General features: G+C 59.1%; 1 protein-coding gene across 1 annotated transcript; it reads left to right on the top strand.

The window, feature by feature from the left end:
• Positions 1-8,866: 8,866 nt before the first annotated feature.
• Positions 8,867-13,895, top strand: CABP4 (calcium binding protein 4). The gene is made up of 6 exons (XM_065403376.1): positions 8,867-9,100; positions 11,430-11,460; positions 12,081-12,224; positions 12,631-12,740; positions 12,872-13,019; positions 13,867-13,895. Exons 1-6 carry the CDS (start codon positions 8,867-8,869, stop codon positions 13,893-13,895), a joined length of 696 nt encoding a protein of 231 aa, XP_065259448.1.
• The last annotated feature ends 405 nt before the right edge of the window (positions 13,896-14,300 follow it).

Raw genomic sequence — 14,300 nt, 5'->3', positions numbered from 1 at the left:
GGGCCACCAAATGAAATTAATGGGTAGCAGGTTTAAAACAAATAAAAGGAAGTTCTTCACACAGCGCACAGTCAACTTGTGGAACTCCTTGCCTGAGGAGGTTGTGAAGGCTAGGACTATAACAGCGTTTAAAAGAGAACTGGATAAATTCATGGAGGTTAAGTCTATGGCTATTAGCCAGGATGGGTAAGGAATGGTGTCCCTAGCCTCTGTTTGTCAAAGGGTGGAGATGGATGGCATGAGAGAGATCACTTGATCATTACCTGTTAGGTTCACTCCCTCTGGGGCACCTGGCATTGGCCACTGTCGGTAGACAGGATACTGGGCTAGATGGACCTTTGGTCTTACCTGGTACAGCCGTTCTTATGTTCTTATGTGCTATAAGGTGCCACAGGACTCTTTGTTGCTTTTTACAGATCCAGACTAACACAGCTACCCCTCTGATACTGTGTATAAATAGTGTGATTTGATGAGAAAATGGGCCAAGGGGACAGGGGCAGAGAATTAGGATCAGTTGTTTGATCTCTTCACCCAGGAACAGTTCCTGAGCATGTTGTTCTGAAGAGATCAGGCAAGCCATTTGGGATAAGTCTCTGGATTCTATCCAAAAAGCAGCTGATCTCACTGATGATTATGTGCAAGCTAGAGCATCTGGCGAGTGCAAACTGCAAAGGGAGGGGCAGAAGCCCAGCGTAAAGGGGGGATCCCGGTTTACCTCTGGGAAAAAGAAGCATGGTTGGGAGCCCAGGCACTCACCTTGGGAATCTCACTCGCAGACCCGCTGTATGAGGGAATGCGTTACCTATGGGAGTGACTGAGCACATGAGACACGCTTGCTCTAAGTGAAAAGAAACTAAGCCCATTGTCATGTTTAGGGGGTTCAACCCAGACCAGCGAGAGGTTGTCACTGCCTGCCCTGTAACCCTGGGTGCCTTAAATGCTCTGCTGCAAGCATGCAGTTCCCTGAGTGTCTGTTTTGTGCTGCCCTGTTCAGCGCTCTGGCCCCGGCAGCCTGCCTACAACACAACAGCAGAGCCGTAACTAGGTATTTTTGTGCCCGAGACAAGAATATAAAATTGCGCCCTCCCCCAGGGCTGGATCTTTGGCGGCAATTCGGCGGCGGGTCCCTCAGTCCCTCTTGGAGGGAAGGGCCTGCTGCCGAATTGCCACCAAAGAATGAATGAAGGGGTGGCGGTAGAGCCTGTGATTTTGGGGGGTCTAACTCATGATTTTTGACTGCTTGGGCTGGTAATGTTGCTTCCAAGATGGTCTTTGGTTCCAGTCCAGTTCCAATCCAGAGAGGGACTCACAGGTTAAGAGAGGAGGGAGGTGCTGGATATCAGCAGTGGCCATTAGGGATCAGCATGTGTCCTGAGAATGCTGGGAGTTCAGGTCTGCAGGGCAGGATCAGGGGTGGCAGGTTTGTAGAAATTTTGGTGGTGCCCAGAACCCACCCCCGCCCAAACTCCGCCCCCCACCCGCCGAAGGCTCTGGGAGGGAGTTTGGGTGAGGGAGGAGGTCTGGTGTGCAGGCCCTAGGCTGGGGCAAGGGATTGGGGTGCAGGCTCTGGGAGGGAGTTTGGGGATGGGAGGGGTGCAGAGGGATGGGGTGCAGGGGTGAGGGCTGTGGGTTGTGGCTGCAGATGAGGGGTTTGGAGTGTGGGAGGGGCTCAGGGCTGGGGCAGAGGGTTGGGGTGTGGGGGTGAGGGCTCTGGCTGGGACTGGGGATAAGGTGTTTGGGGTGCTGGAGGGGTTCAGGGCTCGGGCAGAGGGTCAGGGTGTGGGGGGATGAGGGCTCTGGCTGGGACTGGGTGCTGGGGTGCTGGAGGGGCTCAGGGCTCGGGCAGAGGGTTGGGGTGCAGGGGGGTGAAAGCTGACTGGGGGTGTGGGCTCTGGGGTGGGGCAGGCTGGGGATGAGTTTGGGGTGCAGGCAGGCTGCTCCTGGACAGGGGCCAGAGAGGAGGACTCCCCCCAGCCCTTTCCCTGCCAGCAGCAGCAAGCTCTGGGGGAGGAGCCCCCCTTTCCTGTCCCCCCAGCAGCACACTCACCCCACCACTGTCACTGCATGTGCTCCTAGGGCCCCTCTCAGGTCCAGGAATCTCCCTCGACTCCCCCGTGGTGGGTGCTGGGGGGCGCTGCGTGCGCCTCCTCCCCTGCTGTTGCCCCTTACTGTAGCCTCACTGGGGGTGGGGGATGGGGCTGCCTCCTTGCCCAGCATGGGGCAGGAGCGGTGACTGCGGGTGGGGGGGCCCCCCTGTGCTGCTGGAGGGTCCCATTGGAAAATGAAAGGGTCTGAGGGGGAAGGGCAGCCTCAGAGTCAGTCTGCCCTGGCAGTGGAGTTGGGGGCACTAGGACCCTGCAGCAACTGCTGCTGCAGGCAGCATGGAGCTGCTCTGCTCCGGGGCCAGGAACGGGGGAGCAAGTCGGGGCCGGGGGACACTCGGGGGAGGCACGGTGGGGCCAGGGGAAGATCACCTGAGTTATAAATATCTCCGTGCCAGCAGCTTTTTTTTTTCTTTTCTCCACCACTTTCTGCGACCCCCCGGCTTTGTGTGCCCGAGGCAAGTGCCTCACTCGCCTCACCCTTGTTACGGCACTGCACAACAGCCCCACCCTGGTCTCTACCAGCCTTGGTTACTACTTGCAGGGTGACCCCAACACCTCCCAGTCCCAAATTTCCCCCAAACCATCTGCCCTGAAATGTCCAGCCCTCTCCTGGAACACTCCAAGGAGTAAGAATGTCCATTGCTCCTTTAATGAGACAAAAACTCAGCTTTGTGCTTTAACTGGCGTTAGCAATCACTTCAATTCAAGCACAGCTCATGGTTTGTTCAGATTACAAGTAAAGCAAGTTAATTAACAAAGAGACAGAGGGTCTCCATGAGTTCAGGTACAAGGGATAAAGACAAAGTGGATACAAGCAAATAAAAGTAAAATACACTTTCCAGTGGCTAAGACTTAACGAGCTACAGCCTTGGTTCAGGGTGTATTTCTTTCCAGCCATGTCTCTCTCTCTCTCTCTCTCTCTCTCTCAGGACCTTCCACTGAAGTACAGGGGGCTGGTGTCCCTTGTCTTCCTAGGTCTTTGCCTAAGCAGGTTTCTCACCTATGTTCAATTCCCAGGAGAAGTCAACCCCCTTGGTTGAAGGGTCCATCATTCTCAGCTTGCAGGAGCTCTGGCCCCTTGTGTCTGTCCAGTGATGGATGCAATGTTGGCTTCTTCTGTCTCCTTAGATCTTCCTAAACTCATTGTTTTCTCCCCAGGCTCAGGATGACCTCATGCTGTTCTTCCCATCCTGTGATTTTCCCATCCTCCCATGGCTCATGTGTAAATTGGGCTTTTATTGCTTTTGGGCATATATTGCTTAATTTTCTTGGTGGCGGGTAGCCAGCTGCCTTCCCTCCTGTCTGGGGAAAAAAAACATTTCTCCCTTTATCTGGTCACAGAGTTTAAAGCATGATATCAGTGAGCATCCATAATTCCCCATAGAGTGTTAACACTGACATCTCACAATGATATTAATCACCAGTGTGTCATTAGCTTTCATAAAAGACCTTTGTTGATACGCTTTGGTAATACAATAATATTGTGGACAGTCAGTTGATTCATTTGAGGTCCGGACCCCCTGTCTTTACAGCTAAGATGCTATCTCCCCCACTCGCTAGGTTGACGGCTTTTATGTAAAGGTGCCTTCGTTGACTCTGCCTGAGGATGAGGCTGGTCAGACACACAAACACCCATTTCTTTGTCCAGGGCAGACTGGGCTTATGCATTGCTTGCCAAACATATTTTAAGAACATAATTCTGGCCTATATTTATGACTCTTTCTACAGACCCAGACATACATCACCCAAGGATATTAATGACCAGTGAGCTGTTTGTTTTTCCAATGATATCATACATGCCACCTTTTGGCTCTAGAGCGTGACAACTGTGTGTTAGGTGTAGTGAGCGTGTCAGGTGTGCCAAGAGTCACTGACACAGAGTTTGAACCACAACCGGGTCTGTGTGTCATACCTATGTCCTGTCCGGCCCAGGTTAATACAGCTGTCATTAACACAGAGGTGCTTGAGGGATGCCTGATGAATTTTGTGAGGTCTCCACCACTGGAGTTTATGAAAGGTGAATGGTAAAGAATGCCGAGGGTAGAGACAGTGGGGCCCAGATTTCTCTGGTCAGAGAAAGGATGGTCAGGGACTGTGACAAGCTGCAGGGCGGAAGGGTAGATCTCCTGGCACTGGGACAATAGAAAACTCCTGTGCCTTTTGCTAAAGTGCATTTGGAGTCAGGGGGATCAGGGGGCCATGGACCCATCACTTGTTACCAGCCATAAGGGGGAGTGATGGGGAGGGGGAAGGGGGCACAGAGGAGCAAGTGAAGGCTGGGGGCTTGGGAAGGTGGGACGGCGCAAGGATGGGGTTTGGGGAGAAGGAGCAATGCCTGGCATGAGGGGTGTGGGGCCACAGTTCGGGTGCTCATGGTCCCCCCACTTTGAGGTAGTTTCCCCTGCTCTTGTTTGGAGTGAGAAGGTTTGGTGGGTACCTTAAAAGCAGAAGGGCCGGTGGGAAAAGATGGCTGACGCTGATGAAAGCTGTTAATGCCGTAAACTGCTGCAAAAACGCAATGTTCTGATCCCAGAAGGAAATGGTAAAGACCAAGAAACCACTGGGAGCGGCAGGGAGGGCGCAGCCAGCTCCAGCTCAGCAGGAGAAAGCAGTGTGCTTTCAGGTGTGGGAGAGGCTGATACCAAGTGCCACGTAGCAGAGGAAAGCAGAATAGCCTCGGGGCTGGGCTGGGCGGGGGAGTTAACCCCTGTAACTGAAGACACTGTCCCAGCTAGCAGCTGCCAGCCTGGAGCAGAGAGCGGCCCCAACTCTAGAAAGCATCCAGGGCCACCCCTTGGGAACCCCAGGGAGGGGAAGCAGGGAAAGGGTTTCTGAAGAGGCAGGAAGCTTGTACGGGGAAGCTCCTGGGGAACAACAAAAGCCCTGGGAAACCTTACAAGCAGACTTGTGCCTCCCCAGTGCCTGTTGGGGGTGGTGGTGAACAGTTGCAGGCCGGCAGCTGCCCTTTGGCTGGGCATGTGGGAGCACAGAGGACCCATGAGAGGTTAAAGAAGGATGGATTTTTACTTGTCAGGGATGGAGAGTGATGTGAGAGACTATTGCAGATCTTGGGACAGATGCCCGTGGTAAGAGACCTGCAGGACCCCAGCGAGTTCCTCTGCACCCTTTGCTGCCGACACAAGACACATTTGAGCACTGGACACTGTGGGTCCTATGCCTACCCAAAGGGGAAAGAATATCTTGGTTGTAGTGGATTTGCCATTGGGTATCCAGAGGCAGTGGCGCTAACATAGGGGGCCCTCCCCAGCAGGGGGTGCTGTGACACTAGGGAGGGGGAGGAGCCTGCACTGCCCAGCCTGCCCTCCCCAGCAGGGGACCCCCAGTTTCTCCAGGCAGGACTGGGTAGTGGCCCAGGGGTGTGGAACTGAGCTTCTAGGCCAGGCTGTGAAAGCTGGGAAGAGTGAGGGAGGAGAGGGGGCAGCAGGAATGGTGGGGATGGCACAACAGGGGGAGTGTAGGAGGAAGACGAGCTGTGTGGAGAGGAGGGCAGTGGGCAGGTGACAGAGAGCTGGGCAGACAGCAGGGCCGGCTCTAGGCACCAGCAAAGCAAGCAGTTGCTTGGGGCAGCAGATTTGCAAGGGGCGCAAGAATCCAGCATGGGAGCTGAGAACCAACAGGCGGCCCTGGGAGCTGTAGTTCCTTGGTTAGCTCCCTGCCTATAGAGCCAGCCCTGGAGCAGGGAAAGAACTACATTTCCCAGCATTCCCTTGGCCACTAGCAACAGGAAAGGGTGGGGGAAAGAATATGGTACTGAAATCTGCAGCTTGCTGTGAATGGTAGGAACAGAGCCAGCTCTAGGTTTTTTGCTGCCCCCCCCTGCACCCCTGTATTGCCCCAGCCCTGGACTCTCCCCCGCCCACACCCCCTGCTGCCCCAGCTCTGGCCCCCACCTGCACTCCCCTGCTGCCCCAGCCCTGGGCTCTTCCCCCCCCCGCACCCTCTGCTGCCCCAGGTCTGGCCCCCACCTGCACCCTCCTGCTGCCCCAGCCCTGGGCTCTCCCCCGCCCACACCCCTTGCCACCTCAGCTCTAGCCCCCACCTGCACTCCCCTGCTGCCCCAGCCCTGGGCTCTCCCCCACCACCCGCACCCCCCTGCTGCCCCAGCCCTGGGCTCTCCCCCCCGACCCGCACCCCCTGCCGCCCCAGCTCTGGGCTCTCCCCCACCCACACCCCCTGCAGCCCCAGCTCTAGCCCCCACCTGCACTCCCCTGCTCCCCCAGCCCTGGGCTCTCCCCCCACCCGCACCCCCTGCCGCCCCAGCCCTGGGCTGTCCCCCAAAGAAGGAATTGGGGGGACTAAATGGACGGTGCACCTCTCTATCTGAAGCCTAGCAAGGGAGGTATGTGGATCTCACTAGAATTTAAAATAAAAGTAAGGAAGGGGAGGCTCTGGACCTGGGCAGCTTTAGATACAGTACCAGGCACTTAGGAGGATTTCCACTTCTGAGCCATGGAAGCAGAAATTGACTTTTCCTTTCCAGATATAGCTAATATTCAGAAAGGGAATCTAGCACCTGCCTTCCAGATTTGAACACCCTCAAAATTCAGGAGTGCTCAAGGTCAATTTGGGCAGCTGTTACTTTATTTCCCCCAAATCAAATATACTGATCCACTGTAACTTGCTGTAGAAAAAGTAGAATAAATTGAGCAAGAAATGCTTCCCAGTGGTTATTAGGACTGGAATTGCTATTTTCAACAGCCATTGCTTGTTTTTGTTTTTTTTTTAAGTTTTAGTTTTATTTGTTTAAAAGGAAGACCGTGATAGTGCATTCCCCATAGAAACAAAGAATGGAACAAAAGAATAATCAAGGCACCTCAACTTTTCCTCATTTATGTAGGACAGTCTTCTAATATGCATCCAGATATCCTCCAGTCACACAAGCTGAAAATTGTTCCACTTTACTGCAGTTCTGTAACCATATGGGAACCAATCCTGTCTGTGTTCTGTGCACATCCAAAATTCCTGCTGAATGACCCGCCCTGGGAGCGAGTTACCAGTGACCCAGGGCTGGGGCTGCAGGAGGGTGCAGTTGGGGGAGGGGGAAGGGGGAAAGCCCAGGGCTGGGGTGGGGGGCAGCCCAAAATTTTTTTGCTTGGGGCAGCAAAAAACCTAGAGCCGGCCCTGGCAGACAGCAGAGTGGGAAGGGGACAGGGAGCTGTGGGTGGTGCAATGGTAAAGGAAGGGAAGCAAGGGGAAGGGCGGGCCAGGGGTGAGGAGGGGAGGGGGGAAGGGGAGTTTTGGGGGGTGGAGGGGAGGGAGAGCTGGGGGTAGGAGGTGTGATGAAGTGGGGGATTGTCGTGTGTTTTCCTTGTTTTTCCAATGGTTTGCAGCAGAGGGGGTGGGACTCCGTTTCCCTGGGTGTTACTGGTTTAACGAGGTGATGGGAGAGGGAGTTGTTGTTACAGAGGACCAGCGAGGGAACTTGGGACCCAAGCCAATGGCCTGGAGAATGGATAGCCCAGTGACTGGTGACCTGGAAGCCCAGCTCAGGAGTCTCAGCCGGTTCTGGCCAGTGGGAGGACAATGGGCTACAAAGAGAAGACACTGCTCCCCCCGTGGGACCTGCCCCTGGCGCAGAGAGACCCCCCCCCTCACACTGTTCCCCCCCTGTGGCACCCCACTCCGGACCCAAAGAGACCTAACCAGCCGGTTCCAACCAGAGGGGGCCAGAGGACAGAAGAGAGGAGAGGAGGCCCAGGCGACCCTGTTTACCTGGAAAGAAGACAATGGACAGAGGCGGGGCTTGGGGTAGGTGATATCAGATGCCCAGCTGGGAAGCAGGGGGGCTCAGGACTGGAGAGAGAGAGCAGGCAGAACCCACCTGGATGCAGTGGAGACTTGGATGTACTGTGTTGAGGGAGGCCAGGTCTGAGGGCCCTGAGAGTTTCCTATGCTGTGTTCAGACGCTCAATAAACCCTCCTGTTTTACGCTGGCTGAGTGTCACTCCAGTCTAGAGAACAGGGTTGCATTATTCCCTTTGGGGAGTGGAGGCCCTGGGGGTCCAGAGCGAGTGGCCTCCCTGAGGAGGCCCACGGCGAGAAACAGGTGTGCTAAGGCTCTGAGAAGTGTGGCTCCAGGAGGTGGGGCGGCGCAAGGACAGGGCTTCGGGAGAAGGGGCAATGCCTGGCATGAGGGGGGCGGGGCCACAGTTCAGGTGCTCATGGTCCCCCCACTTTGAGGTAGTTTCCGCTGCTCTCAGAGAAGGGCTGTCTCACTGAAGGGGGTTCCCCCCACGGATCGCACGGGGCCAAGAGTGGGCTTGATCTGTGAGCCCGTGACAGGAGGGCAGTAGTGAGGGGAGGGGGAGCTGTGGGGAGGGACAGTTGTGGGGAGGGAGAGCTGGAGAGTTGTGGGGAGGGAATAAGGAGGGAAGAGGAGCTGGGGGGCAGTAGTGAGGGGAAGGGGAGCCATGGGAGGTAGTGGGGAGGGGATGAGGAGAGGAGGGGGAGCCGTGGGTGGCAGTGGGGAGGGACAGGGAGCTGGGGGATGCCAGGGGGCATCGGTGGGAGGCAGCGATCCATACCGGTGGGGCTGGTGCTGGAGCAGCTGAGCTGCCAGTTTCCTGCCTGTAATCCCAGCTAATTGGCTTTGCCCCCCAGCCCGGGTGCTCCTGGAGGTGGGGAAATAAGAGGATTTCTCTGACTCCTTCTTAAGGCCCTGCCTTCCCGTCCCCTCGCTCTGTGCCCGTCCTGGAGCCGCCTGTCCCAGAGCCGGCTGCCGCGCCCCGGTGCCCGGCCCCATGCCCCACAAGCGGCCTGACGAGGTCGAGTCGGAGAAACGCAAAGGGGGACAGGACCTGAATAAGGGGGGGCAGGCGCCCCCTAAGGAGGAGGAGGAGCCCAAAGCCAGCAAGAGCCCCGGCTCCGAGTCGCGCCGCAGCTCCCACTCCAGCCACGGGCGCAAGCATGGCAAGAAGCATCACGCCGACGCCAACAAGGCCTACTCGCCCTTCCTCAACACTGTCTTCGGCAGGGTGCGCTGGCCTGGGGTGGGGAGGGGGGGCAGAGGAGGATGGGGGCACCAGGGAGGCAGGGCATGAGGACACTGGGTGTGGGGCAGGGCATAGGGGTTCTGGGAGTGGGAGGCAGGGCATGGGGCTCCAGGGTGGGGCATGGGAGTGCTGGGTGTGGGGTGGGGATGGGGCACTGGGTGGGGGGCAGGGATGGGTACATGGGAGTGGGAGCAGTGATGGGGCACAGCATGGGGGTTTGAGGAGGGCAGAGTGGGATGAGGACATGGGGGTGGGATGGGGCAGGGCATGGAGGCACAGGGGATGGGAGCAGAGATACAGGTGCGGCGGTGGGGTATGGGTGTGTGGGGGCAGGAGGAGCGGATGGATTGCCGGGGGGGCTGGGCACTAGGGGAGGAGAGTGGATCATGGGTACGAAGAGGGGGAAGGATAGGCAAATAGGTGCTAGGGGAGTGCGGGAATGGAGAGGACAAGGCAGTGGTGAGAGAAGGGGTGGGCGTGAGGTGGGGGGGTGCTGTGTGTGGGTGGGCTGGGAGAGGAGGGGCAGCTGCAGCAGGGAGGCAGTGGGGGCATGGCTGGTTGGATGGTGTTGGTTGGGGGGTACTTTGGGGTGGGTTGGGACATGACTAGCTGGATTGCGTGGGTGGGGTGGGCAGGCCATGGCTGGGCAGGCACGATCATGGTGGGGGCATGCTAGGGTGGGATGGGGGCAGCTGGGCAGGGTGTCTGTGCAGCGGGTACAGCTCTCCGATGCCCAGAACGGTGCTGGGGGGCAGGCACCCTGGCCCCAGGCTCCTCCAGAGAGGGGAGGTGCTGGGCAGGCTCGGAGGGCCCAAGGGGCGGGGGAGAATGGGGCACTGCAGTCCCCGGTGGGTCAGTGGTCCCCACTCCCAGATGTGAAATGGGGAAGCCCCATCGGTGCCCATCATTTCCTGGGGCCAAGAGCCTGGAGGGATGGAGGCCAGTCCTCCGGGTCCTTCTCTGCCCCCCAGGCAGCTCAGTGGGCTGCAGCATGGCATGGCGCCCCTGGGGCGTAACAATGGCCCTGCTGCCTGCACCCTGTCACCCCGATTAGCTGGTATAAATAGCCCCTTCTCAGCTCCCTGCTGGGAGCCTGCCAATCCCATTATCCCTGGGCGTGGGGCGGCCAGTGCCGGGGCCAGTCAGAGATGGGGGAGCAGGTCAGCCCCTCCAGGGGAGTGGGAGTAGGGGCCCTCAGGGGATGGAGGGAGGAGCAGGGTCCTTCTGGGGGGAGTGGGGTAGGGGTTGAACGGGAACCGTTGGAGGGCTGGAGTGTGGGTGGGGGACACTGGGAGCTGGCTGTTGAGCCAGGCTGGGGCTGGAGATCACAGCTTTGCTCACAATCTCCTTAATCCCAGTTTCAGCAGGTTAATTTTGGCTGGGATTTCTCACCCACTTCTGTGACTTCTAAATGAAGTTGACACCCTGACAGCACCTCCTGTGCCCTCCCTCCCCTGCTGTACCCTTCACATCACTCCTCCCCATAATGAGGTGTGCGCTCAGAGAAATGAGACCCCTCCCCACATTTCTCCAATAAAATATCACTGCCCAGCCCAAAATCCTCTAGGGGGCGCTGGCTCTGATCTGGTCCTGGGGCGGGGGGACTGCCTGGCTCAGGGGGCAGCAAATGGAACACAGGGCCTTTCCCCTCTAGGGGCGCAGGCTCCGATCCGGCCGTGGGCCAGGGGGACTGCTTGGCTCAGGGGGCAGCAAATGGAACACAGGGCCTTTCCCCTCTAGGGGGCGCTGGCTCCGATCTGGCCCTGGGGCGGGGGCACAGGCAGGTTCAGGCGCTGGGCAGTGGGGGGCCAGTTGGCTGAGGCAGGCTGGCATGGGGCGCTCCCTGTGCTGTGGGGCTGGAGGCATGCGGCTCTGCCCGCACTGACCCGGCTGTTCAAGGCTGGCATCCTAGTGGGGAAGCTGATGGGGATTGAGTTACAAAGGGCAGCAGGTGGGGGCATTCGCACTGAGCTCCCAGCATCCCTGGGAGCCACAGAAACACCCTGGGCATGGAACCCCTCTCCTCCACCCCTGCTTGCTTTGGGGGGCTGCTCTACCCTCTGCCCTCCTCCCCCACTTGCCTTGTTCAATCCCTGCTTGCCCTGGGATGGGGGCAGTTTTACCTATTTAGCGCTTTCCTGCTGTCGCCCGCCCTGGCTCCTGACCCCGCTTGCCCTGCTGGCATGGCTCCTAGAGGTGGGTTTTGTGGGGAGGGTTTCCCTGGCACAAGCTCCATACTGGGGCAGCCTATCTAAGGGGGTCCACCGCATGTTCCTGGGGTCTAACTGCCTGCTCTTGTTTCTGCCCCCAGGAGCGGGATCTGTCCCCAGTAGAACTGGATGGTGAGTTGGCAGAAGCCCTGGTGGCTGCAGGGCTCTCGACCAGGAGTGGGGGGTTGCCCCTGGCAGGGGGGCACTGGGGCCTGGGCATGTCTGTTTGCCCTCTCAGAGGTGGGGCAATGGATTGTGCCCGTCTCTCAGCCATGCCCAGCCCCTTGTGGGTTGAGGACCAGGGACACAAGGAAGGGCCGCCCGGGGGGGGTGGGTGGGTCTGGATTTATTTTTAGACTCTCCCAGTTGTGACCCTGTCCTGGGTTAGAACGTATCTGTGCAAACCCAGGCACACTCAGCCTGCAGCAGAAGATTCTGGGTAGCATAGCCCACCTGGCATTGTCCACTTTACGATTAGAATGACCACTAGGGGGCGCCCCGGCTGGTACCACAGCTAGTGGTGGAACCCCTCACCGTGCATCCCTGGGGGTCCTGGTGGCAGGGTCATGGGCGCTGGGTGGCATCAGTGCAGTGGCCAAAGAAGGGGTCACCCCTTACACACTTATGGCCAGTTTGGGTTGGTTCTGACCCAGCCCTCACCCGACTGCGGCTGGGTTCCCTGGAGCCCCCCTGGGGATGCCCGGGGTAGGCACTCCAGTGCTGAGGGCGGCTCTGGCTCTTACCCTCGGCAGAGCTGCTGGATGCCTTCAAGGAGTTTGACACGGACCAGGATGGCTTCGTGAGCTACAAGGACCTGGGCGCCTGCATGCGCACCATGGGCTACATGCCCACCGAGATGGAGCTCATCGAGATCTCCCAGCACATCAAGATGAGGAGTGAGTGGGGGGAATGGCTGTACCCCCAGGGGTCCCTCCCCGCATAGCATCCCACCCATCCATGAGACCCCTCCTCACTGCTCTCCCAGAGAGACCCCACTCCCCTCACACTGCTCCCCCCCGTGGGACCTGCCCCTGCTCCAGAGAGACCCCACTCCCCTCACACTGCTCCCCCCGTGGGACCTGCCTCTGCCCCTGCTCCAGAGAGACCCCACTCCCCTCACACTGCTCCCCCCCCCATGGCACCCCCCCGGCCCCAGAGAGACCCCCGCCCTTCACACTGCTCCCCCCCCTGTGGCACCCCACCCCGGCCCCAGAGAGACACCTCTCCCCTCACACAACTTCCCTCAGTGGGACCCCTCCCCATTGCAGGGGCTGGGCACTGATCTCTGTGTCTCTTCCACAGTGGGTGGGCGCGTGGACTTTGAGGACTTTGTGGAGATGATGGGTCCGAAGCTGCGTGAGGAGACCGCCCACATGGTGGGGGTGCGTGAGCTCAAGATTGCCTTCCGTGAGGTATGGGGGTATAGGAAGAAGGGGGAACATGGGCTCAGGGGGGAGGGGGAGCAGGGTGGGGATGTGGCTGGCACCCATCCAGCCGGGCCATCCCACACTCACTCCGTTCTCTCTCCCCCCCCCCCCTCCAGTTGGACAGGAACGGGGACGGGGAGATCAGCAGCACAGAGCTGAAGGACGCCCTCCTGGCCCTGCTGGGGGAGCAGGTCCCGCTGCCGGAGGTGGAGGAGATCCTGCGCGATGTTGACCTCAATGGGGACGGCCATGTGGACTTTGACGGTGAGAGACGCTCTGCAGTCCCCACCCATTGACCCCAGGGACTTCTCTCTCCCCACTAACTGCACTGGCCTTTGGGAACCTGCCTCCCACCCACTGGTGCCAGAGATCCCCCACCTCCTTCCACACTGAGCCATGGGGATATCTCCTCTGCCCCTCCAGCAAGGACGCATCCCTGCAGAGACCTCCCCCTTCTCTCCCTGCCAGTGTCTTCCTGTGACACCCCCCTCCCCCAGTCCTGTCTGTGCTCTCCCCCTTGTGTTTAGTTGTGTGCTGGGCCCTTAACCCAGAGCTATAGGGTCTAGGTTCCTGGGCTAAAGAGCCACCCTCCACCCCCTCCAGAACAGGGTGAGGCTCAGCCGCACTTTCTACAGCCCCAGGGGGGCTGTTTTTTCACAGGGTTGGGGTGGGTGGTGCCTGGGGCAGAGCTGCCTGCTGTGGGATTGGATGGAGCAGGGGAGGGAGCCAGAGCTAGGGCTGGGGAGGGGCACATGAGAGGAGGGGCAGTGATGGCTGGGGGGTGAAGGGGACAATCTCCCCCCAGCATCCTGCCTCCCGGGGGCATGATTCCTGCCCTTTAGCTGCTCCAAGCCCTCGCCCTGCTCTCCACAGCCCCCCTGCAGCCCCGTGCCCCCTCATGCAGAAGCTCCACTTGCACAGCTTGGGATGGGCTGCAGCCTCCTGAAGCCTGGTAGGGGGAGCCATGGCTGGGGGTACAGTCCGGGGGGTGGAGGAGTGGGCTGCAGTGGGGGGCAGCACAGGACAGTGCAGTCAGGCTGTGTTGTGCCGGATGTGCAGAGGGAGGCGCTGGTATTCGCTCACTCCAGATCCCACGTTGTGTCTCTCTCAGAGTTTGTGATGATGTTGAGCTCCCGCTAACAAGGCTTCGGGGAGGGGGGCCCTCACCCCCCATCGCCGTCACCGTTCCAGCCTCCAGGGGGACCCAAGCAGCTCCAAGTGGATCCCCGCTTCTTGACAGCTGGTGACCCCCCTTCTTCGCCAGCAGGAAGTTCCCTCGCGACTCCCTTATGGGCCTTTCTTAGAAGACCCCTCCCTCTGGGTCTGCCTGCCCCTCTGCTGGCCCCTCTCCCTCACAGTGCGTTGGCAGGGGGCAGGGTGTGAATTCCCAGTTGGCAACCCCACTGGGGACTGCTAAGGCTCTGACTAGGCCAGGCCCTGCTCCTCAGCTGGAATTCCAGATAGTCTCCCCTCACTCCCAGTCAGACTGTCCCCCCAGCTCGCCTTTGCTGCTGTCCTGTCTCCGCCTCCAGCCCAGCCCATGAG

The sequence above is a fragment of the Emys orbicularis genome, chromosome 4 (assembly GCF_028017835.1).
Source record: "Emys orbicularis isolate rEmyOrb1 chromosome 4, rEmyOrb1.hap1, whole genome shotgun sequence".
Taxonomy (NCBI): domain Eukaryota; kingdom Metazoa; phylum Chordata; order Testudines; family Emydidae; genus Emys; species Emys orbicularis.
The sequence above is the reverse complement of the archived record's forward strand: the minus strand, read 5'-3'. Positions and strand labels throughout refer to the sequence as shown.